This window comes from Phaseolus vulgaris, chromosome 8 (genome assembly GCF_051622355.1).
Source record: "Phaseolus vulgaris cultivar YP4 chromosome 8, ASM5162235v1, whole genome shotgun sequence".
NCBI classification, from domain to species: domain Eukaryota; kingdom Viridiplantae; phylum Streptophyta; class Magnoliopsida; order Fabales; family Fabaceae; genus Phaseolus; species Phaseolus vulgaris.
The window spans coordinates 216,288-239,503 of NC_143505.1; the positions used below are offsets into that span (position 1 = coordinate 216,288).

Sequence of the window (23,216 nt, forward strand, 5' to 3'; positions counted from 1 at the left end):
TAATTATAGAGGCCTATGGGAATCACTAAATTGTTGGTTTAAAATTATGTTTTGAAAAAGAGTAATGATATTTAGACGTAAGACTACATTGGTAGTTGAGTGTGAATAGACAAACTAAAGAGGTAGCATCCCATATCCATTTACGGGCACTATAAAATACCCCATATATTTGTGATTCCATTCCAAAAGCATAATTGCATTAAAGATTAAAGAAAGAGGAAGATTTGGTCTCTACTGCATGTTTTTGTTATTACTATGAGGCACACTTCGACTACAAATAGAACCATCTATTGGTGTCAGTCTGTGTGAGGGGCGAGGGTCTAAAATCTCTACTCCAGTCAACTCTCTCTCTACCAACTTTAAGGGTTACTTCATGGAGACGAGCATGAGGGTGCCTTTTCACGTTCTTGCCATTTTTCTTCTCCTATCAGACCCTTTTGCTGTTGTAAATGCAAACTCTGAAGGTAAACCCACCCCTTTCAATATATATACATTCCATGTGTATCCAGCCACTCATTTCGAAGAATCTTGCCACAATAATATTTTCTGCTTTTTTGAACTTGAAAACGAACAGGTGATGCTCTGTTCGCGTTCAGAAGAGCTGTGAAAGACCCAAGTAACGTTCTACAGAGCTGGGATCCAACCTTGGTGGATCCTTGTACATGGTTCCATGTTACCTGTGATGATGATAAGAGAGTTACCCGACTGTAATTAACTCCATCTTGTGTGTGTGTGTGACAGTGTGTTTGATAAGTGTTGATTATTTCATTGGGTTGAGTTAGGTCTGACAATTGCGTACTCATGCAGGGACCTCGGACACGCAAAACTTTCGGGTCATTTGGTTCCAGAGCTAGGGAGGCTCCAGCGCCTTCAGTTTCTGTAAGCGCCGTAGCGAAGTTTGTATTTATCTATTTTCTGAAACTGTCTCACAGACATCACTAAAGATCAAATGAGGGTTTATTCTCTAGCTGATTAATAGAGTGATGGAAAAATGGGTGTGTTATGCAATAAGAAAACGTGAGATTTGGTTTGGCAATGTGCAGAGAACTGTACAAGAATGATTTGAAGGGTCCAATACCAAAGGAACTTGGAGAGCTCAAGAACCTGGTTAGCCTGGGTCTCTACCAGAATAACCTCACTGGCTCCATCCCCACCAGCCTGTCCAACCTCTCCAACATCAAATTCCTGTAAGTTAATTAAAATAAACAGTAAGTGGACCGTTCACCAAGCCTAAGCCTAACCTTTTATGATATACAAAATCACAGGCGTCTTAATGGCAACATGCTCACTGGAAGAATACCGAGGGAACTCACTAAGTTGGGAAACCTCAAGATCTTGTGAGTTTCTCTGTCCTACACTTATCAATATCGAACATCTCTTCATTCTTCTCCATCAATTTTAATTTCTCATGTTTAAATTTGTTTTTCTTATGTTATGCAGAGACCTATCAAACAACGATCTGTGTGGTACTTTCCCGACATCCGGCTCCTTTTCCAAGTTCTCTGAACTAAGGTGAGTCCATATAAAACTTATTAATCTGAGTATTTGACAACGTCGACTTCGTTACTATTTGGAAAATTGATATTATTACTTGCACAAATCATTGGTGACAAGAAATTATATAAATACCATTAAATTATGAAAATGGCGTTGATAATTTACTTTCGACTTTTCAATGTTGATCATTGTAGAATTTAGCTATTACTTTCATGCTACTACATAACATTGATAATGACATTCCTCTGTTATGATTTCATGCTTCTCTTACCTCTAGATCCATGCTCAAGTAGCTGATCTACAAGTGTGAGAGCATTAGCTGATAGTTTATATTCCTGCAGTTTCAAGAATAATACACGACTTAAAGGACCAGAATTAATGGGATTCGTCAGATATGATACTGGAGAAAGCTGCAAATGAAAGACTATATCTACCAAATAACGAGTAGGAGGAAGCCAATCTCGATCGTTCAAACAGCGTATCATGGGAAATGTCTAATTTCCTTGCATCAGTTCCAAATTACCAATATTATGCATTGCATTCGAATTAGGACCTCGGCAATTCTTTTCTTGGTTTCCAAATCTGTACAGCTAGTACGGATAGTTTGCGATGTCTATTTGTAATATATAGATAGATATAGATTATAATTATAATGATAATGACAGAAGCCAGTTAAACTTGGGTATTTGGATTTTGCATACATGTTCACAACAAGAGTACACATTTAGCTGACCCAAACTAATTCTACCTGTTCATAGAAAATGCCACGGTACCTAGCCAGTGACTAGCAATTTCTTGAGTGGTTCCATACCTGCTAGGGTAATCGCATGAAGGTCGACTTCATTTCTCGTTTTTTTTATTATTGAAACTTTCAACGTTTTATTAACCACATAGTGATCCAAAATCAAAGCAGCAACATTGTTACATTACATGAATTATATTCTCTCTCTTCTAATCAAAAGCATGATTTATGAATGCAAATCCAGAAAAGAATCGAATTCTCCGATAATTTATTTGATGTGTTCATAGAAATGTTTAGTTAAGAAAACATATGAAAGAAAATTTCACCCAGTGAAAGGTACACAACTTAATTAGACAGTTGGATTGCTCGTAAAGGGGAGGCGTGATGGATTGGTTACCGTCATTGCTTAAATGCATATCTCAACAATAAAGCCGATGGGCATTTATTTCGAAATATGAAAAAAAAGGCCCATAAGCTTGAAATAACAATGATGATGACAGACAAACAAATACTAGGTAAAACGAATATATACATCTTTGCAGCTAACCAAAACTTGACCTAAGTTTTCTTGGCCCTGAGCTTAATTTGCCAGGCCGTAAACAGGCTAACTTCAGACGTAAGTAGAATTAGTCTGCACAAGTATCCATTGACCATACCTGGGTTCATCGCATATTAGTCAAACATGCACATCACTACATCCTGAAAAACAGAAAGTGAACATTAAATCATATATATGTTAAACTAAAATTTCTCACAGTATTGGTAGCAGGAACAAAGAACAATAATAAAGCAATTTCTAAATCTTACAATGGTAATACCAATTAGTTTAGAACTGAAAATTCTCCAATGCATTGTAAAAACTGACCTATCATGTCCTAAATTATGAATCCCATCAAATTATAAACACCTCCACCTATTCCACATGTTATTTTAAGGAGAAGATGAAATTTTTTTGCTATGAAGTGAGTTTCTGCATGTATGACCTCGTATTGTAAAGTACTTGTACATAAAATGTCAAGTCCATTTAAAATAGATGATGCTTGCACCAAAAATATTCTTAATCCCAATGTGCATTTCAAGTACAGAGTATTTTGTATAAAGATCACAGTTTAATTTGTCATATGCCAAACTATTCCAAAAGTTTAAACGGTTAGATAAAGACAAAAAAAATTTAGAACGCATCACCTCACCCAAATGCCCTTTGGCTTGAAGCATAGATGGTACATAGGCCCACATGCCTTGTGATTAAATTCAACACTTTATTAGAAGACTGGGGGAGGCTAAGAGCGAATTCTAGATTACTTAGACAGTGAGGGTCCGAAAGTACAACACATGTTTAAATTATTGAGATTGAGGTATTGCCGGAGGAAAATGAGAGAATAAAAACTGAATATTATGACATTAGTATTGACTTCATATGATATGAAATATCATGTTGCAATACATAAAGTACTAACCTTTATTTATCCTAATATTTTATCATAATCCTAATTAATAAAGTCTAAAGAAATAAACTCACATACTCCAAATTACACTAAAGATACAATAAAAAGTATTGGATATTTTTCATTTAACAATTTTATTCCACAAGGTTGGGGGATTGGAAATAATTTATACATTCTAAGAACTTTGAAGATAGAACTTGCTCAATAATAGGTGTCCTATATCAAAGGCTCTTACAGGTTCTTGATATTATACAAGTAGGTACTAACCTTTATCTCCATTTTATCCCATTCCAAACCAGGGAAATTGAGACAAATGTTTTGCCATCTATAAATGAAATTTCAACACTTTCTACATTGCCTAAATTTCACAATTAAAAAAAAAGTTCAAATAAATCCAGAAAAACAAAAAAAAAAAAAAAAAATAAGAAGAAGAAAAAGTAAACAAAAAACCCTGGTTTACAAAAATACCTCTGGTCCAAATATCCAGACAACAGCCTCAGCAATCTGATGATGGCTGACTACTAGATAACGCTTGTGGCATCAGAGGAGAAGCAACAATCTCAGATATAGATGATCTATGAGAAGAATCTAGTGTTCTAGGCACATGTAATGCTGCAACTCTAGCACCACTAGAAGGTATGGAGAAACTACGAGCCATGGCCTGAGGTGGCATTGGCAATGGAGATGCAGCACTTGATGCAACCAAATTATTTGCAGAGGAAACCTTTTGACCTCTAGGCACCAATGGACCAGAATGACCAACCAAACCTAAAAGCCTTGAATTGGATGGGAAGCTGGTTGGAGGCCTAGGAAGTTCATGAAGCTCACTTATTTTGGGTGAAGACATAAGAGTGGGAGAAGTAGTGGGAGATACTTTAGGAGAAGATGACCGAGGCTTAGGAATTGGACCAGGAAAAAGAGGTCCAGACAACAGTTGAACACTATCAACCAAAACAGGCTTGGTAGGACCGGGATTACTTGTCAATGGACCAGAAAAGGCTTGTCTTTTAATCTTTTTGGAGTGAGCAGAAATGTAATCGTTTGAGGATAAAAGATTATCTCCCAGAGGAAGAGGCAATCTCGTGGAGGCAGTATTGGTGTTACTTTCCTTGAGTACTGACTGAGCACTTCTGACAGTAGAACCAGAAAATTCATCTCCGATATCTTTTTCATGTTTCTTTTGTTCCAATGGGGATGAATGCCACAAGTTCTTTGTAGGTTCACTTAAATTTTCCTGCACTTTGGAAGGTTTTGGATTATTTGAACTTGAAGAAATTGAACTCTTAGCACCAACGGGTGTGGGTAGCACATATGAACTAAACTTCCGTGATAAAGATGGGCGCATCTGTCTCAGTTTTTCACTTGCATCAAGTTTATTATCAGCAAAAAGCGGGGCAGATTGGCTCCCTGTCCTAGTCCTAAAGGAAAACAAATTCCTTTGAAGTTTGTCTAAGTTTTCCTGCAAACAGAGCAAAACATTCATTATGCATGCTCTCACATACTTTAAATTTTATAGGCAAAAAAAAAACTGAAGATAATAGATGTCTTTTTTACCTTAGCAGCTTCAGCTGTAAAACCTCCAGGAGGTGTAAGTTCCACCTGATCCAGCTGTAAAGATGCGAACATGGTTAAGCAGCAGGTCATCAAGATGAGTAATATAAACTATTGAAGTGTTTTATAAACTTGAAAATTAAAACTCTAAATATTGTTCTGAACCAAAATCTTCAAAATCAGAAGTTCATTACTGAAAACTTCCAAGCATTTCATGCACTGACCAAAGAAGTTAAAACTCCATAGTTTACTTGAAGAGGTTCTTGCTCAATCCATCCATCTAGCAGCATTCTAATTAAACTGATTACTCGTGTGCATAGAGCAGTTAGTCACAATTAAATAAACAAAGATGCAAAACTTTTTTAGCCTAAGACAGTAAAAACAACTTTGCCCACAACTCTAATGCTGGTGGACTTTGGTTCCTAAAGTCCTGCCTACACAACATAATCTCTCTCCAGGAAATTATTCATTCACTAATTAATTTTGATTTCAAGCATATATACACCTTAGCATGCAAGTAGGATTCAAACCCCTCAACCACCACCACATGAGTGTACAGTCATTCACCTGCTCCCTTTTTCCTGTTAGTAGATGTACTTTCCCATGCTTCATTAGACAACCAGTTCTAAATAAACTCAAGAAACATAAAAGGGGAAGAAAAAAAATTAAAGATCCTAGTTACTTAAGGTAGTCACCTCCATGGAGTTTCGTGATGTGGAAACATCTTGGTCTTGTTCAGTTTGTCCATAGTCAAAACTCAGCTCACCATCATCATTGTCATCATAACCACCACCATCATCATCTCCATAGTCACCTTCATACCCATCCTCCTCGTCTAGACCACTGAACTGGTAATCAATGTGCTGTTGTTCAGTTACAGATTTTAAATGTGGTTCTACTGTCTCAAGGGACTTGACTGATTTCTTGAAGAAACACAACTGTTTTTGGTAACAAAAGAAAGCAATGGTAATCAACATAAAAAAAAGTAGGAAATTCCAATTCTTAAAAGAAAACAGGGGCATGTGAAGAACCTGAGAAGCATGGTGACGCGCTGCCTGTGTTAGAAGACTACGTGATTGTCCTTGCTTCAGAGATTTCAATCGGAAAACAAACAAAGTAGCATCTTCATCATATTCATCACGAGCAGTTTGCAACTGCTGCAAAGAAAAAGTTTCTCCTTTCCCGCCTTTAGACCTGCCTCCTTCTCTGTATCTTGCTACCATATAGTCATATAAGTCTCTGCAGCAGATCATATGACACGATGACAAGAAGTATATCAGAATGACAGTCAAAGATAAAACCAGATCCAACGAAACATTTCAAACCTTTTCTCATCACATTGCCGCTTCATCTCCTGGTCGAGTATTAAAAAAAAAAAAATGAAAATTACAGAAGGTCATCCATGTAGAATATAAAAATAAAGACATTTTTAGGTTACAGCAATAAGAAAAAGTTGAAGGAGAGTGATGCATAAGTAGGTTTGTGTAAGTGCAATCGATAGAGACATAAAAAAGACTAGAAACCTCAACAATTCGAAGTTCATTCAAGAGAGACTCTGAGGGAGTGGTAATTGTCTGGATTATATGGGAACGCTGGAATGGGAAAGAAAAGAGTAATGAAAGCAGAGAAAAAAAGAAGGAAAGATAAAATGGAAATAGAGATAGGATTAGGAAATGACGTAGTCATCAATGAGTTTGTGGAGTTGGAACTGGATTTTGCCAAGCATGAGGAGAAGTTTTCCTGCAAGAATAGAATGGAAAAGAATAGGGGTTAGTGATGAGATAAAAATGAAATGAAAAGGTGATGAGGTGTGTGTGGAAGTGGAAGTGGAAGTGGAAGAAGAGATAGAAGAAGAGTAGAGTGCCAGTTTCATCTCCGTGATCATTCAAAGCGGTCTTCTCGAGAAGACAAGAGCCCATGTCCCGCAAGGACTCGGAGAATTCTGTAAGAAGAGAACAATACAAGATATGAAAAGAATGAATGAATGAATGAACGAATGAATGACATATCCACCGTGACAACCCTACCATAGGCACTGCTGGCGGTTGCGGCGGCGGCGGAAAGCAAGGTGTCGTAGCAGTCCTTCATGTCTTGCATATCCTGAACAGCAATTCCAAATCAATTCCATCCGTCAAACCCTAAAAGTAGTGATGTATTGCATGATAGGGTAGGATATGTTGAAGAAATAGAGATGAAAAGAGAAATGCGAAGGTGGAAGCGTGCCTGGGTGGCCCGAGCGAGCTCGTCAAGCTGGCCGAGAGGCTGAATGGAGTTGGAGGAGGCATGCTTGTGACTGCGATTGTGGTTATGATTCTGAAGCGCCAAACCTCGCAATTTCTTCAGAGAGTTCTTCATCGATGCCTTGCAATCGTTTCTCCTTCTCTCTTCTGTTAAACTTTTGGTTTGTTTGTTCGTAACGAATGAGAAAATGGAAATCGCCGACAACAACCACAAGGAGGAGGTGGTCAAATCCCGTTCCACATCCCAATCAGACCATTTCTTTCTTCAACCGCTTCCTCTGCTTACGCCAACAACTCCTCCCACGCAAGTTCCACCACCCCCAACCTTCCATTATTTCTATTTCTATCATTATTATTATTATTATTATTCACTTTTAAGTATTATTATTGTATTTCTATTTACTATTATTATTTTATGAGAGGGAGAGACATCTTTTAAATGGAGTGTCTGTGTTATATACCCGTATTGGATATAGATACTGGTACAATATTTATAAAATACATATCTATGAAGTGTTTAATTTAAAAAATATAAATAAAGAACAATTTTTTTAAAATCAAGAAATATCTTCTTAAAAAAAATATTAAAACATAAATCTTTATTATCAATTTATATATAATATACTTATATAATATACAAATTGGTATATTTGCATCTTAATTTTTTATCATATCATTATTGTTCGGTATCTATATTACATAATTACTATTATTATTATTATTATATTATTCCACAAACTTGTTATCATTGAATTATATTATAAAACTACTCACCCGAAATACTTTTCTTCACTACTCGAAAGTCAAGGCAACACCTTCCACCCATACCATTTTTCTTTTCTTTTCCCCAACAACAATCAATACAAAATGTTCTTCTCCAAAACCATTTCTGTAAACTATTCAACTTTGACTTTTAAAATAATACCAAAACTGTTCTTCAAAATTCTCAACTCAAATACAAACAAACACACGTTTTTCAAATTAAAAATACTTCCTACGCAAGAAATATATAAAGTGAGCACTGAAGCTTCTAAAAATACCATTTCTGTGCAAAACTCAGTTATTTATCACATTTTGACTCTTGACTCCAACAATAATGTAATCCAATTTAATCCCATAACTTGCTTTCTGAAAGTGAAGTCGACTTCATACATGCGAACATAATGGTTTACGTTTCACGGCATATTTTGCATGCAATTCTCGGCTATTTTCCTGTAATTAAAGCTTAGTTCTATGTATAAATCCCAAATCCTTTTAGAACTTTTTGTGCCTTTTATCATATTTATGTTCTAAAAAAGTCTTGGTAACAAAGAATTTGCAAAAAAAAACTAAGAAAACATATTTTGTAATCTATGGAAGATTTTGATGACCATATGATCACCTCATAAAATTGTGATGCAACTATAAAGAAAATATACAACCCTAATCAACAATTAGTTGAATTTAGAAGACATCTCTCCGACAATCAGACATATTTTGCTACCTTAAATCAAATGGTTAGATAGTTCATCAAGACTAATCAATCATTGGATCAACACTAGTAATTCGTTTAAACATGAACATCGACAAAGTTGTACGATCAAGTACGAATTCGAGTTCAAACATGGCAAAATTTTATCAATTTTGAATCAATTAATAGACATTACTTGAAATCGAAATCAATGGTTCACCTCTACTAAATTTAAATGGGTCCAAACCGAACTTATTCACCCATTGGTTGCTCATCACCAGATTATCGCCTCGGCTTCTGAGTTGGGAGACTTGTGTACTTATCGACCATAAGATCGAGAATGCCAAAGAGTTCGGGTGACTATATGCATCCCTTAACCGAGCCTTTATTGTCATCAATGACTATCATGAGTAAAACAACATAGTCAATGAAACTTAAATAATAAACGGCTATTTATGGAATAATGAATAACAGTTATGTGGTTAATCCAAATGACTCGTAATGGTCCACTCAAATGATACCACCTGATTAATCTATAATTATCCACTCTTAGGAAGTACAAGAAATATTATCACATACTCTTACCACTTATACAATTAAGAATTTACTATCTTTATGTTCCTACTGACTTAAACATTGGAGAGTCTTCTACATGTGGACCTCCCCTTCTCATTAGATACCAACTGAAAGCTCATTTCATGCACTCCCCGCATTCCAGTAGCAAAAGTGACATATGCTATATGCTGCAACACTTTATTTTTTTTTATGTCTGTTTTAATTGGCAATGAACTTAAATCCCTTTTAGATTTAAGGTTTAGAAAAATTATTTTAGTGAGCCACTAATCAAGGGAAACTTGGAAGAAGCAATAACACATGGATCAGGGATCTAGGACGATTTATCTTTCTTCTTTCTTCTTGATTTCAATGTTCTTAGTTTTGTTTTCCGATGTTTGAGTTCTATTTTTGGTTTCAAAGCACGGGACCCTTTGTTAAGTAATGAATGTTTAATTGAATTGTTGTTATATTTTTTTGCGTTCTCATTTTTATTCTGTTTTATCAATGTTTGATTCTTTTATCTATACAGGAGTTCTATTACCATCTTACATTGTTATAAATCATTACAAAAAGAATGGAGAGATGAAATTAATAGTTAGAATTATATGAATAGAACTTAACCATTAAATTTTTCGAACATATTTAAATTTTCAAAGAAATGATGAAATTAAATTTGAGTATTAAATCATCAATTTAGTAATTAAAATATTTTTTTTCAACATAAAAGACACTAAGACTATTTTTATAACTTTTAACTCGCAAAATACTCCCAATCCCACAATTTATAAAAATCTCATTTATGTTAGCTGAGTCATGCTTTAGTCAAACTCTATCAATACTCAGTTTGATATAAGAAAGAATACGTAGGACGACTCCAAAAAAAATTTAAGAAAGAATAAAATTTCAAATATAGAATATATTTCAATGATCTAGTAAGATGTTCGTGTTATTTCACTGTGTATAAGTCTATAAAAAAATACTCAACATCTAAAATTCATCTTTATCATTTTAAATTATAGTTTATTAGGACTAAATATTCATATTATCAAAGGTATAATGATAGCATTTCACATACAAAATTTGTAAGATATTTGAAAAACCTTTTAACTAATGTAAAGGGATATTTAATTATATATATATATATAATTTATTGATAAATGAATTTAAGAGTTACATGTTTTTAATATTTTATATAATTTATTATAGTTTTTTTTTCAAACAATCACAAACCTTCATTTAGATTATTGTTATTGCTAATTTTATTGTTTACAATTTTAAACACTATTTAATAGGATTCATGATTGGATTTTGTTGGGAGATAACTTAGATTAATTGACTTTATCTATATTTTTTTTTTTTACACGGTCTAGAACTACTTTAGATTTTAATTTGGTTGAGGAACTACAGTGATTAATGTCATCATGGTAACTTATCTAAAATTGCAATCCCTTCAACCTTTATTTCCAATGTTTCAAACCAAGATTTTTACACCAAAACCTATGACTAGTTTAATTACAAAAAATTGTCCTCTTTAATCATAGGTTGTTAAAAAGTTTCATGTATGTCATGATAAATTTGGTCATTTAATTAGAAAAACTTGGGAGTCGTCTATGAATGATACTTCATATGTGATATGGATTATAAAAAAATGTTAGTGTTAAAGGTGGGTGCATTAATGTCATAGAACCCGATGTATTTAGTTAGTTTGTTTACCCACAGTGAAGAGTATTTGGATTGTTGTACTTTATTCCTTCTAGGGGTTGATGTGTCATTTATCTACAATGCAAATGAAGCCCACATGGTGAGAGTTGGATATTGTAAGAAAATTACATTTTCACACGAGGTTACATAAGCTTGACATAAAAATTGAAGAACATATCTACGTCTTTCTAGTGTTGAGACCTTAAACGGTCTAACATTAACATTTGTAGCTTGTCTAAACAATCTAATCCCAGTGGACTTTTTATGATAACAAAATACTGAGTTTACATTATCTGCATATACATGTGTTTATTATCTAAACACCTTAATGTGTTCTTGTGCCATCAAATGGTACAATTGGTCTCAATATTTTAGAGCATACAATTAGGTTTACGATATCACTTTTGTTAAACTATCTTCCCTTGTTGATACATTGACATGATACTAAATGAAGTTGACTAAAACAACTATTTCAAAAGCAATCTTCAACACATGATTCACGGTGAAGAAGTTTCCAAGGATAAAAGTTCAACTCATTTACGAAATGGGTACAGAGATAACTGGAAAAGGTAAAGTTCGCAAAGTAAAGAGGAAAAGGCAAATGGAGAAATTTCTTCGATTGCACCCGATATGATTTCGTGGGTATTGCTGAACCGAAAGAACGACAGAGAAAAAAGGTATGTATATAAGTTTGGGGGTTCACGGAGACTTACAGACCAAACACCATCCACAACACAACCAGGTAACCACAGCCTTGTTCTCCTCAAGGACACGAACCTCACATCAAATCAAATATCTCTATCATGCCAATGTAACTAAAACAGTAAACGGAAATGAATCAAAACAGTAAGCTAGATCTTACAAGAAGTGGTCCACTGGAAAGAAAAAGAAACTCGATAATGTATTCAAAAAATTGAGTACTTAGTTATTGCCAAACAGAAACCAAAAACACAGAAGACTTCCCGCCCTGTGTCATTGTTTTCCAAGTTATTAAGTATTAACATCCTCCATATATATGCTGGCTGAGAAGGGGGAAAAATGTATGGCATCTGTGAGTCCTGAAAATTAGGACTATACAACAGAATTTTTAAACCAAAGCCTGGTATAACCCACGAGTTAAAACCAGCATTCTTTGGTTGAAATTTCTTCCTGCTGTTTTATGGTGGAAATTGGGGGAAAAATTGTTTTTGGTACATCAAGGATTAATAGAGGACACGAAGTTTTCCACAACTTTCAAGCAGCTGCAGCCAATGGCACCGATCTGTGGCATGCTCTCTTCGCAGCTCGAACAATATCTTCAATCTGTCCCCCCACATATACCAAAAAGCGATCAGATTTAAATTATCTATAGACATATTAGCATCAAAACTCGTGTCACACCAAACCATCATGTCCAGACTATCATTACTCCCATTCAAAATAGAAATACATTTCTGGATCAAAATAAAGAAAACAAATCTTCTAAAACAAGTTGACAAATTCAGAAGAAACAATTAATATTCTTTAATCATTACCTGTGGGACAGCCATTCTCTCCAGATTAGCTGCGTATGGCATAGGAACATCAGCCCCAGCAATTCTCTCAACCGGTGCGTCAAGATAACCAAAACTCTCCTCAATGACAGATGTGCTGCTCAAGAGAAGTATACACTCAGATGATTGCCAAGAGTTAACCAGAAAAATACACAGAAAGCTAATGTAAAGAGATAAACCAGATTTCAGCCCCAACACCATGCTGAGGAAACCCTTCTTCAACTGTCACCAGCCTGTTGGTTTTCCTGACAGAAGTATTGATTGTGGAGCGATCCAGCGGTCGGATTGAACGCAAATTAATAACCTATGAGGTTAAAAACGTCACTAACCATTATCATAACCCAAATGAAGTTTTGCAGAAAGAGGAGAAAGTTCATAAACTCTTGCAAGTCTTACCTCAGCACTGATTCCTTCTTTAGCCAGTATCTCGGCAGCCTAAACACCAAGAAGAGATATTTAAGAATGTTGTCTACTTTGGTAATACAGAAGGGATTAGAGATTTTTAATTTTCTTAAAGTAAATTATAAAATGCCACATAAGACACAAATCATCTAGAAAAAACTATTATCATTAATTCCTGTCTTATTATTATATATAAATGTAAGACAAAACTATGTCTCTCTGGTACTTCATGGCAAATGAACAATTGAACAAACATGTGAACAACATAATATACATATCTATACTACAAAAGGATCTGACGGTAAACAAACCTTGAGAGCAAAGCCAACCATTTTTGAATAAGCTGTAATAGTCACATCTTTTCCTTCCCTCTCAATCTGTTAGTGGTAAAATGCATGAAGCAAACAAGGATTCAATAAGAATGCATTATTGTGTAGTAAATATAATAACTAAATATGGCTCAAAAACAAGGATTCGTATACTACACATAATTAACTACCTTTGCTTTTCCTATGGGAAGGCAAAAACTGGAATCAAGAACTTCAGCCGAAACAGGGAATGACTCACCATATCTGGGGGACATAATTTACAAATTAAATATTGTTTGGGATAATAACTGATGTTAAAAGTATGGGGACTCGTTTTTCGGGAGGGTGGGGGAGAGACGGGCAATCAAGCAACACAACTTACAGCAACTCATTTTCAAGGAAAACAACAGGATCAGGGTCCCTTATAGCAGCTTTAAGCAAACCACGTGCATCTTCAGATGAATATGGTGTCAGGACTTTCAACCCAGGGCATGAAGCATACCAAGATGCATAACACTGCATAAAAGCAAAGTTGTAGATACACAGATGAAACCTAAAGTATTTATCAGTTCTCCACAGCTCTAAAGCAGAGTAAATTCAATGCAGAATTTAAGTAAATAATAAAAAAAGTTTGTACATAAAAGAAAGCAGCTTTGAGAACCATACTTGAGAATGCTGGGCACCAACCCCAGCGGCAGCACCATTGGGTCCTCTAAAGACAATAGGTACGGATATTTGCCCAGCAGACATGTAATTGGATTTTGCGGCAGAATTAATAATATGGTCTATTGCCTGCAACAGAAGTTAAAATACAGTGAGTGGATAAAAATTAAATAATTAATCAGCAACCTAAAAAACCAAAGATGACGCAGCCGTATACCAGACAAATGAAGCAAAAAAGTAAGCATAATTACACATGTTGACACAATATTCTTCAGAATTTATTAGTATTCAATATTCAAGCTACGAGTGGTCAACATTAAGATTACAAACACAAGGCCCTACTTCATGCAGAGGATAGCATTGTCAAGTAACCAAATTGCAGCAAAAAGGCCTGGCATCTAATAAACTAAATTGATTTGTATGGCATTGATGTGATGTTCAAACTATCATTTAAAACACTTCAGAATTGCTTGATTTTTAAAGTCAAATATGATTGGCACTCTTAACAATAAACTGAATCCCTTGTTTGAATGCAGAGATCAGCAGCTTAGACCAACAACAAATCCTTAGCTTTATATCTTTAACAGGGTAGTCAAACACAGAATTTCAAAAGCATTAAGTTTGCCATCCCTGCAATGCAAGGAGCATCACTTCAGGTTTTGATAGAGCAGCACTCACTCACAAGCCCAAAACATGTAAAATCTTGACCACTATTGGTGATTTGTCATGTGCCCCACTTATTTATGTTGCCATATCTATGAGGCTCCTCCTCTAGCAGTATGCCATTTACAAGCATGCATTGTTTTCCCCATCCCCACCCACTCTCTAGTTTGAGCTTCACCATTATCCATTTTTTGCTGTTGTTTCTGGTGTTGTTCATAGTAACTCCCCTTCTTGTCACCTCAGCGCACACTTGGCCACCTCCTTTTTGCTTGGATGCTATCTACTTTTTGTGTTGACTAGTTCTAGTTTGCACTTCATAACCCACATGATGTCATCCCTCCAACACATAGAGGCTCAAACTTGTCAAGGTTTAGCACTGTACTCTTTTTATCCTTATGATCCTTTGTTGTCATTAACTTATTAATTATTAAAAATTATGCCTAAGAAAATTGTTATTAGGGATGAACGTATATCAGAACTATATCATTATGACTTTTTTATTTATGAATGATGACTATGCTTTTTACAGAGTATTTTTTATTTTTTGAGTACTTGTATGTCTACAAGAAATTAATTATATCATTTATCTTGTATTCATAAAAAAATCAGTATAGCAGTCATTTTGCTCTCGTGCAAAGCATTTTTTGGGTTGAGCAGCCACACCTATATCCTGAGCCTCACAAGGAAGTCAACATTTTTCCTTGTGGAATCAATCATCATGTATAGAAAATCTCAACTCTGGTATTCCAATTACTAAAGAGAAAACTCACACAATGCCATCTAATTATCTTCATGTGCAGCCAGGTTTACATAACCGTGTGTGTGTGTGTGTGTATGTATATACTTATACAAATTAAGTGCTGCATCAGTAAGAAATGTAACACTTAACTCCAAACTCAGTTTAACAAAGAAATTATGCAATAAAGATATATTCCTACCTGCATGGAGAAGTTAAAAGTCATAAACTCCACAACAGGTCTTAGACCGTAGTAAGCAGCACCAACTCCAATACCAGCAAAACCAGCCTGTATAATATTTCACAAAAAATTATGTCAATCCAACATATGCAACTAACTATGTATAAACCCTGCTCCTTTTTTGCTAGGAATAAGCAGTTAAGTTCAATTCATAAAAGTCAGTCTGTTAATCTTATTTTTTATGATGCAGAACCAACCATGGTATCAAAAACATAATTTGAACACGGATATTAGAGTACAATGTTAAAGCGAGAAGCTGAAAAGGTCAACTTTCATGTTCAATAAGAAATCTGTTACAATAAGAAAATGACCTCAGTGATTGGAGTATCGAGAACCCTATCAGGGCCATACTTGTCGAGCAGCCCCTTGGATATCTAAATGAAAGAAGAAAGAAAGTTAAGAAGTATTACATAATAGTATCGAGTTGTTAAATCCAGAGGTTGGCAAGACAAGTAAACTAACCTTGTATGCACCCTGATATTCCCCAACCTGCATTTAAACAGAAGCAAAATGAAGGCACAAACTTAATAGAAGAGGGCAAGGGCGAAAAAAAAAATTGTAAAAAGGGAAGAAAGAATAGAATAGAATACAAATGGATGACCTCTTCACCCATCAAGAAGACTTTAGGATCAGCTGACATTTCCTCATCGAGTGCGGTGTTGAGAGCCTCTCGAACAGTGATCTGCAGCGAAAGACGTGAATCAGAGAAACGGCGAGTTTGGTTGATATTTGATAAGAGATTAGATAATACGAACCTCCTTGGCGGCAGAAGAAAAATGTCTGATAGCGGAGAAGGCTGGGCGAATGCTCTGAGTCTGCAAAAAAAAATGTGCGTTCTGTTCTGTTCATCGAATGAAGTAGAGTGAAATGCAATTGCAATTGGAATCAGACAAAAGTCGTACCTTTTGCCTTATTACACCCCACATCTTGCTTCTTTTATCTTCAATCAAGCAAACAAAAACTAGCAAATCAGAAAAACCGTAATCCATCGACGAATTTCATCTTTTTCATATCAACAGAAATTAACAAATCTCTTGACAACATGCAGGAGAAGCAGATACGAACAAACAACATCTATGGCGGAAACAAAGACCCTAGGACTAAGTAAGATACGCCTGTGGTGATTGAAAGACAGATCTGGAAGAAGATGCAGAAGAAGAAGAAGAAGAAGAAGAAGAAGAAGAAGGAGAAACCGCACCTGTAGCTGTAGCTGTAGCTAGATCCGATCGTCACTAGCCTAACGATACCCACACAAACAAGTATGAACCAAACCAAAAACCCACGCTTTTTCGCTTTTCACTGCTATATAATTATTTATTTGTCGTTATTCTTTTCTTTTTTATTTATTATTCAAACTAATTTTTATTTGAATATTGGAAAAATAATTTAAAATAAGGAAAATTCTCAAAGTAAAAAAATGATACAGATAAAGATGTTATACGTAAAAATCCACTATTATATTGTTCAAATTAAACTTTTTCAGTTTTCTTATCCAATTGAGATGTGAGAAAATAATGAAATAATGTTTTTAAATATCATTGTGTTAACTAAAAAACATAAACGAAAGAAAGACCTAAATTATAAAAGTGAATGGGTCGAGCGAGGTAGGTAGGTAAGGCAAGCACCAGGCGGCTGTTCCTCTCACGCCCCACACCCACTCCATAAACAACACTTGTAAACTTCAAATTAATAATTAAAACAAAATTCTTTTAATATATTTTTCTTATTAAATCAATATACTTTTTTAAAAATATATTCAATTATTTAAGTCTCAATTATTATTTTCAAAAATTCCTTTTCAATTTTATTAAGTAAAGACTATATAAAGGAGTATACTGTCAACCAATTTTAAAAATGAGAATTTGTGTTTAATTAGGATTTGTGTCTTTATATTATGTAATTTTTATAAATCGTTTCTATTGTTTCTTCTGTAAGCATAGCCGGGCATATTTGTCTCATAATGTTAATGTTAATTCCTATAGGATCTAGTAAATCCACACCAAGTAAAATATTAACTTTCGCAGTACAAAAAGGTTTTCAAACATCTCTAAAATATTTTTTCGAAATTGATAAGGTGCATGGATAAATTTGTTGGGGGTGCAGGAAGAAAAATCCAAGTGAAAATAGAAATAGAAAGCTGCATAGGAAATGGGTAGGCAATCTCTCCCTGCACCATATCAATTCTAACATACACCCAATCTATTATTGAAACGACAAAATTGCCCTTCAAAAATGATAAAATTAATCTTAGATAAAAAAAAAAGGTGTGGATAACCAAAACTTTTTTTTTTCTGAAAATATTCTGGATTTAAATTTCCAGAACACTTTTTAAATTCTAGAAATTCTTATCGAGAATTCACTTTCAATTTTGTGTTCCTGATTATTTTATCCAAAATGTTTTTTTTAGTTTTAAATTATATTTATTATTTCAGATTTTCAAATCCAAAAATAAGGGTAATTTTGAGAATTTTCAAAAATGATAGGGTGCAGGTTAAAAGTGATATGGTGCAGAAAGAAATTGTCAAATGGGTAAATGAGAAAGCCCAAAGGTAAATGAGAATTGAGCCCAAAGTGGAAATGGAAAAAAGGGAAGAAGGTGGTGGTTGGGCAGCAGAAAGAAGGATTTGGAATCGTGAGAAGAGAATCTGATATATGGGCGGTGCATTTTGGGGGACGCGGGTGATGGAGATAGTGAAGAAGCATGACTCTGGAGGACTCCTTTGGAAGAGAATCAAACTCACCACCACCCGCAAAGCCAATGCTAAGAAGCGTCTTCTCCGCGTTTGGCAGGTATCTTTCTATTCCTCATTTTTAGGGTTTCTTCTTCTTCTTCTTCTTCTCCACAATCACTCTCTTCTCTTCTTCTTAATTCCATTTCAAGAATGAAGCTGTGCTCAAGGCATGTTCTCAACCATCTGTTCCCGCTCCTGCCGCCGCCAACAACCCTTGAAGCACCTGTTTCTCTTCACTCAATTTTGCAGATGCATCAACTACCCACTCCATTTTCCCCATTTGTAACCCCAAACATCCTTCTCCGTCTCTACTTTTACAGTAATATATTCTATGCTTCCATTCTCTCTCTTATCAATCTACTTATCTCGTGCCTGCCATATGCTTGTTACACCTCTTCACTGTTATTGTTATTATTATTATTATTTTGGTTTCTAGATCTTTTTGCTTTTCTATATGATTATTAGGGATGTTTAGACAGCTTTACCTTTTTTACTTATGAATAAAGCTCTTGCTCAAACTTATGAATAAACTCTCATTTCGTAAAACCCTGTTCCATAGCTAAACTTGATTTATCATGATGATGAGATTTGATTTTGAACTGCATGTGTTTGTACATTCTGGATGGAGATCGTTTCTTATATTTTTAAGAAGTTTTAAAAGAAAATTGTCGATCTAGGTAATTGTGGTTAAGGAGTGAGAATTGTGTTTTGGGCCGTAGTGTTGTGGGGCTTCTTAATTTATGGGCCGTGAACCTGCAGTAGGGCTGAAACTGAATTGGCTTTTGACAGAGGAGTGTTTCTCCCTGCCCCCCAACAAATGACTTCCTGCACCCTGTCATTATTGGAAAAGACCATTTACCCCATTTAAAAATGATTTCCAGATTATTCTTTTCCGAACATATTTTATGGATTCCAAATTTATCTGCAAATTAAAAAATGTATTCTGAAGATATTCCAGAATGGTCTTTTGTCTTCTAGATTTCTTATTTCGGAAACACACTTTGGTTACAAAACTCATTCTGGAATCATCCAAAATTATCCTTGATAATTTTGATATTACAAAGAATGTAGGTGTTCAGGAAGAAATATCCTTGACAGAGTTGTCGAAGCAAGCCAACTCAATTCACAGACGTTCACTCATTATGAATGAAATAAAAATGAGTCAAACTCAATCATACTTTGTATGATAGAAATTTTGTAACAGGTGAGTTGGTGGATTGAATCATTTAAACATGTTTTGTTCTTCCAAGTTCCAATATCTTTTATATATTTCCAGTAGTAGAATCAAAGTAAATTGACTCAATCCATCTTATCATAGGAGAACAAATAAAACATTCACTTGTTTCATCAAATATTAACTAAAATTAAAAAATAATATTATAAAGATAGTAACTTAGAAAAAATAATAATTAAGGGTTATTGTAAATTAATTTGGGGTCAATCCAATTTTAGTCCAGTTCGAATTTCTTTATTCTGTCGGTTAAGTGAGTACTGCTGTTGAATTTGGTTCACATTTAAAAGAAATCTATCTGAACTCTATTTGAACATGAGTCACCCACATTTTTTTAATCCATTTTTTCCATCCATAGTTTTTCTAAGTTGTAGTATGGGTTTAGGAGAAGAGGACTTTGGATCCCTTTTGGGAATTGGGGTCCATGTAGTTAGATTTATTCCATTAGGAGAAGTAAGAAATATACACGTCTTGTTTGTTGCAGTTGTACTAAGCAAACCTTGGAAATACCTCTAGATAAACAACATTAAAAGATAGGTGGTTTGTGGAGCTGGTCAAAATTGATAGATGCACATGTTCCCCTTTGTGCAAGGCAATTTTGGAAGGAGAAATAATAATTAATAGGAAACCTTCTGAACCTGATTGACCTAATCAGGTGAGGCTACTATGAAGTTTAGAGGTTGGATTGGAGTGAATGGGTCAGGTCATGTGTGGTCTACCATGATAGGCTGCCCACGTGATTGACAAAAGTTTTGCTTTGGTCTAAGTCAGCAATTCACACAACACTCTTTCTCACCCTTTATTTTCTTCATGAAAATGAAACTTAAATAGAAAAGGTGACGTGAAGAACTCTAACACCCTTATTAGATCATTCTAATTTCTAAACCACCATCACAACAAGAAACTCCGCCCGCCAATTAACTCTTTTTTTATTTCCTGCATTTAACTGCAATTTTCTCCCCTTATTTTTAATTCATCTTTTAGCTTCTACGGCTCAACTTTTACACATTTCTCTAGTTTAATGAATTCAAGAATGTTTGCAAAGACACTTTTAACCTTTTTTTTTTCTTCTAGCAACCTTTTTAGTATATTAGCTATATTTATTGGGACTCGTGAATAGTGCATTGCATTCTTTATAAAAGAGTGTGATAATAGCATTATCTTTTCTAATTAGACAGATTAAATTTTCTGAAGTACAGTTAGACATACTTTCGAATTTCAAAATCGAACTTACAACTATGTTTACTTTTTTAAAATGAATGAGCTTTTATAAATCTTATAAAATTTGTATTCACTTATATATTCTGAACTGATTTTATTTTTAGTTTATTTGAGATTTTCAACATATTTTTTATTTTTTTTTATTTCTTAATATAGGATAAAATTTGTATCAGCTTATATAATATACTTATATCATATATTGTGAACTTGTTTTATTCGTAGTTTAGGTGAGATTTCCAATAAATAATATATTATATTATTTACTTGAATCAAAACATGCTAACAATATCAAAATTTTCAACAGTCGTTTCAAGATTGAATAAACCATAAATTAGGTTTTTTTTTTAAATGTTTGATAGCTAAAACTTTTCGGTAACTAGATATATGATTAAATGATAAAATTACTAAATAAAGGGATCCTATATTACATATGATATGATCCAAATAAATTTGTCTTTACTGTGATTGGTTGATGTGGAATTATAATGTGAATTTATACAATTTTATGTCTAACGATAGAAGTTAAATCTTGGAAACAGTAATTTAAGAAGGATTTGGCTTGACTATTGTTCAAAAATTAACTTCACAGTTATATATATATATATATTGTTTTTTTTTGTTTTTTTTATGATTCATATGTATTCATTCCCATTTATTAATAACAATTACTTTATAAAACTACATTGTTAACAAATAAAAATTAATATTATTTTAAAATCCAAACAGTTGCGTTCATCTTATTAGACGATAAATTCTTCTAAATAGATAAATGTTTCATTTGATGTTTCAGAGGATTTAAACCATTTGATACATTGTATAACAAATAAATCGAAGTAAATGTTCTAATAATTTATTATTGGTATATTTTATTCTTTCTTGTCTTTAAATAAGTTCTTATAAATTGTATTTTATCTAAATTTGAATATAATAAATATCATAGGCACGAAGCAACACAATTATGCCATAACATCCATGACGGCATAAACCATGTTTAGTTGAGAAAAACAACCACTCTTCAAACACAGTAAGAAATGTTTAAGATGAAAAAAACTGAAACTATTGATGAATTGTTTGAAAGATCTCAAACTATCATCAATGAGCTTCAAAACATTATAGTAGAATACTCAAAAGCTCAATACAATATGAAGATTTTGGATAGATTTCCAAAGAACATGATAACTATAGCTCTCGGTGAATTCATAGAAAGAAGATTTAAACTCACTAATGCTAAAAGGAGAAGAACTTGATTCACGTGAAAAAGGGTAGAACCTTCTAACCTTTAAAAAATAACACTGAAACCTTGAGCGAAAGATACACTTTCAGAGTCAACTAAGAAGATCTCAAGTGACTTGTGAGATTCATCTTTTTTTTTTTTTAAGGTTTTGAGTTCAAAATAGTGTCTTAATTTTTTTTATGAATTTATTTAATGCTTATTGATACTAAATATCTTCGGTGTCCCTTTTAAAAACCTACATCTTCAACCACTCTTATATTTAAGGAATCTATTTATGGATATTGGAAAGTCTAATACTTTTTTTCATCAATAGGTAAGAGTGTGATAAGAATTCAAAGAGACTTGTACATGAAAAAAACTTCAAATATTACTTATAAGAAGTAATTGAACAAAATATCTAAAGTAAGATGTAACTTAGAAAATAGAATGCTTCTAAAAATTTAATATGTTAGTAAATAACACAATGTTTTAGTTATAAAAGAAAAATTAATATAATATTTTTTTATATTATTTCTTTGTTTTTATTTAGTACTTTTCAAAATTGTTTTAAGACATTTAAAAATAGAGGAAAACTCTTTTTTGCTACAATTTTTTATTAAAAATTAGAAAAGAACTTGTATATTTTTAGACCAGCAATTTTTGTAATTTTCTTATTTAAATATAATTGAATATCTTATGGTTATTTACCTTTGCATAATTTCTTTAATCAAACACTAAAAAATAAATTCAATGATCATGATAACATTGCCTCTAGAATTCAATTCCTCTTTCAGTAGATAAAATAAATACTTTTAATTAATAATAAAACAACAAACGTTTAGTATAAACATTATCACATACACATACATGTATTACTTAATCTTTTCTGATTTTTAGAAAAACCAAATCTTTACCTGTATAAATAAATTGTATATATCTTGCATTACATATTTTTATCATTCAGTGCAATACTTTTTTATAAATTTTTTAAAAAAATTTGTGAAGAAAACTGTGTTTTCTCTTTTGCTCTGTGAAAGCATCTCCTCTGGGACTCAAAATTAGTAGCTTTTAGCTAGCTGAACGAAGCTTTGCA

At 33.6% G+C, this 23,216-nt stretch overlaps 4 protein-coding genes across 8 annotated transcripts; 2 read left to right on the forward strand and 2 right to left on the reverse strand.

Annotated features, from left to right (window-relative positions):
* Window positions 1-101: 101 nt before the first annotated feature.
* Window positions 102-2,182, forward strand: LOC137826961 (leucine-rich repeat protein 1). The gene is made up of 7 exons (XM_068633128.2): window positions 102-464; window positions 575-707; window positions 808-879; window positions 1,044-1,187; window positions 1,266-1,337; window positions 1,441-1,512; window positions 1,839-2,182. The coding sequence occupies exons 1-7, from the start codon at window positions 374-376 to the stop codon at window positions 1,915-1,917; spliced, it is 663 nt and encodes a 220-aa protein (XP_068489229.1). The 5' UTR covers window positions 102-373; the 3' UTR covers window positions 1,918-2,182.
* LOC137826960 (uncharacterized protein At2g33490) lies at window positions 1,613-7,825 on the reverse strand. Of its 4 annotated transcripts, none has more exons than XR_016514599.1 (12): window positions 7,459-7,825; window positions 7,263-7,335; window positions 7,100-7,177; window positions 6,914-6,975; window positions 6,759-6,827; window positions 6,561-6,589; window positions 6,267-6,474; window positions 5,931-6,173; window positions 5,239-5,292; window positions 4,153-5,143; window positions 2,896-2,938; window positions 1,613-1,832 (listed from the first exon to the last, which is right to left on the reverse strand). XR_016514599.1 is itself a non-coding variant. In XM_068633126.2 (11 exons), exons 1-10 carry the CDS (start codon window positions 7,588-7,590, stop codon window positions 4,181-4,183), a joined length of 1,911 nt encoding a protein of 636 aa, XP_068489227.1. In that variant the 5' UTR covers window positions 7,591-7,825; the 3' UTR covers window positions 2,602-2,938; window positions 4,153-4,180. The 4 variants fall into 4 exon arrangements, 2 of the variants coding, with proteins under 2 accessions (XP_068489227.1, XP_068489228.1); XR_016514600.1 differs by having other exon boundaries at window positions 7,263-7,373; window positions 7,459-7,820; XM_068633126.2 differs by lacking the exon at window positions 1,613-1,832 and having other exon boundaries at window positions 2,602-2,938.
* A 4,232-nt stretch (window positions 7,826-12,057) lies between these two features.
* On the reverse strand, window positions 12,058-17,356 carry MAB1 (Transketolase family protein). 2 transcript variants are annotated; one of them, XM_068629119.2, is made up of 15 exons: window positions 16,925-17,356; window positions 16,629-16,666; window positions 16,482-16,541; window positions 16,328-16,408; window positions 16,189-16,215; window positions 16,038-16,100; window positions 15,688-15,774; window positions 14,090-14,215; window positions 13,806-13,939; window positions 13,615-13,687; window positions 13,427-13,492; window positions 13,110-13,148; window positions 12,893-13,017; window positions 12,696-12,810; window positions 12,058-12,483 (listed from the first exon to the last, which is right to left on the reverse strand). In XM_068629119.2, the coding sequence occupies exons 2-15, from the start codon at window positions 16,650-16,652 to the stop codon at window positions 12,415-12,417; spliced, it is 1,089 nt and encodes a 362-aa protein (XP_068485220.2). In that variant the 5' UTR covers window positions 16,653-16,666; window positions 16,925-17,356; the 3' UTR covers window positions 12,058-12,414. The 2 variants fall into 2 exon arrangements, with proteins under 2 accessions (XP_068485220.2, XP_068485221.2); XM_068629120.2 differs by having other exon boundaries at window positions 16,629-16,687; window positions 16,925-17,011.
* Window positions 17,357-18,324: 968 nt separating this feature from the next.
* Window positions 18,325-19,004, forward strand: LOC137823832 (uncharacterized). The gene is made up of 2 exons (XM_068629123.2): window positions 18,325-18,516; window positions 18,608-19,004. The coding sequence occupies exons 1-2, from the start codon at window positions 18,379-18,381 to the stop codon at window positions 18,674-18,676; spliced, it is 207 nt and encodes a 68-aa protein (XP_068485224.1). The 5' UTR covers window positions 18,325-18,378; the 3' UTR covers window positions 18,677-19,004.
* Window positions 19,005-23,216: the final 4,212 nt, after the last annotated feature.

Bases quoted from the DNA above. Each gene is read 5' to 3' on its own strand.
- LOC137826961 (XM_068633128.2), top strand. From the start codon at position 374: ATGGAGACGAGCATGAGGGTGCCTTTTCACGTTCTTGCCATTTTTCTT. The intron at 1,338-1,440 runs GTGAGTTTCTCT...TATGTTATGCAG, and splicing joins TTGGGAAACCTCAAGATCTT to AGACCTATCAAACAACGATC. The intron at 1,513-1,838 runs GTGAGTCCATAT...ATATTCCTGCAG, and splicing joins TCCAAGTTCTCTGAACTAAG to TTTCAAGAATAATACACGAC.
- LOC137823832 (XM_068629123.2), top strand. From the start codon at position 18,379: ATGGGCGGTGCATTTTGGGGGACGCGGGTGATGGAGATAGTGAAGAAG. The intron at 18,517-18,607 runs GTATCTTTCTAT...TTCCATTTCAAG, and splicing joins GTCTTCTCCGCGTTTGGCAG to AATGAAGCTGTGCTCAAGGC.
- MAB1 (XM_068629119.2), bottom strand. From the start codon at position 16,652: ATGTGGGGTGTAATAAGGCAAAAG. The intron at 13,493-13,614 runs GTAGTTAATTAT...TACCACTAACAG, and splicing joins TTCCCATAGGAAAAGCAAAG to ATTGAGAGGGAAGGAAAAGA. The intron at 12,811-12,892 runs GTTTATCTCTTT...TCTCTTGAGCAG, and splicing joins GGTGTTGGGGCTGAAATCTG to CACATCTGTCATTGAGGAGA.
- LOC137826960 (XM_068633126.2), bottom strand. From the start codon at position 7,590: ATGAAGAACTCTCTGAAGAAATTGCGAGGTTTGGCGCTTCAGAATCAT. The intron at 6,590-6,758 runs GTTTCTAGTCTT...ATACTCGACCAG, and splicing joins ATGAACTTCGAATTGTTGAG to GAGATGAAGCGGCAATGTGA. The intron at 6,174-6,266 runs GTTCTTCACATG...TACCAAAAACAG, and splicing joins CGCGTCACCATGCTTCTCAG to TTGTGTTTCTTCAAGAAATC.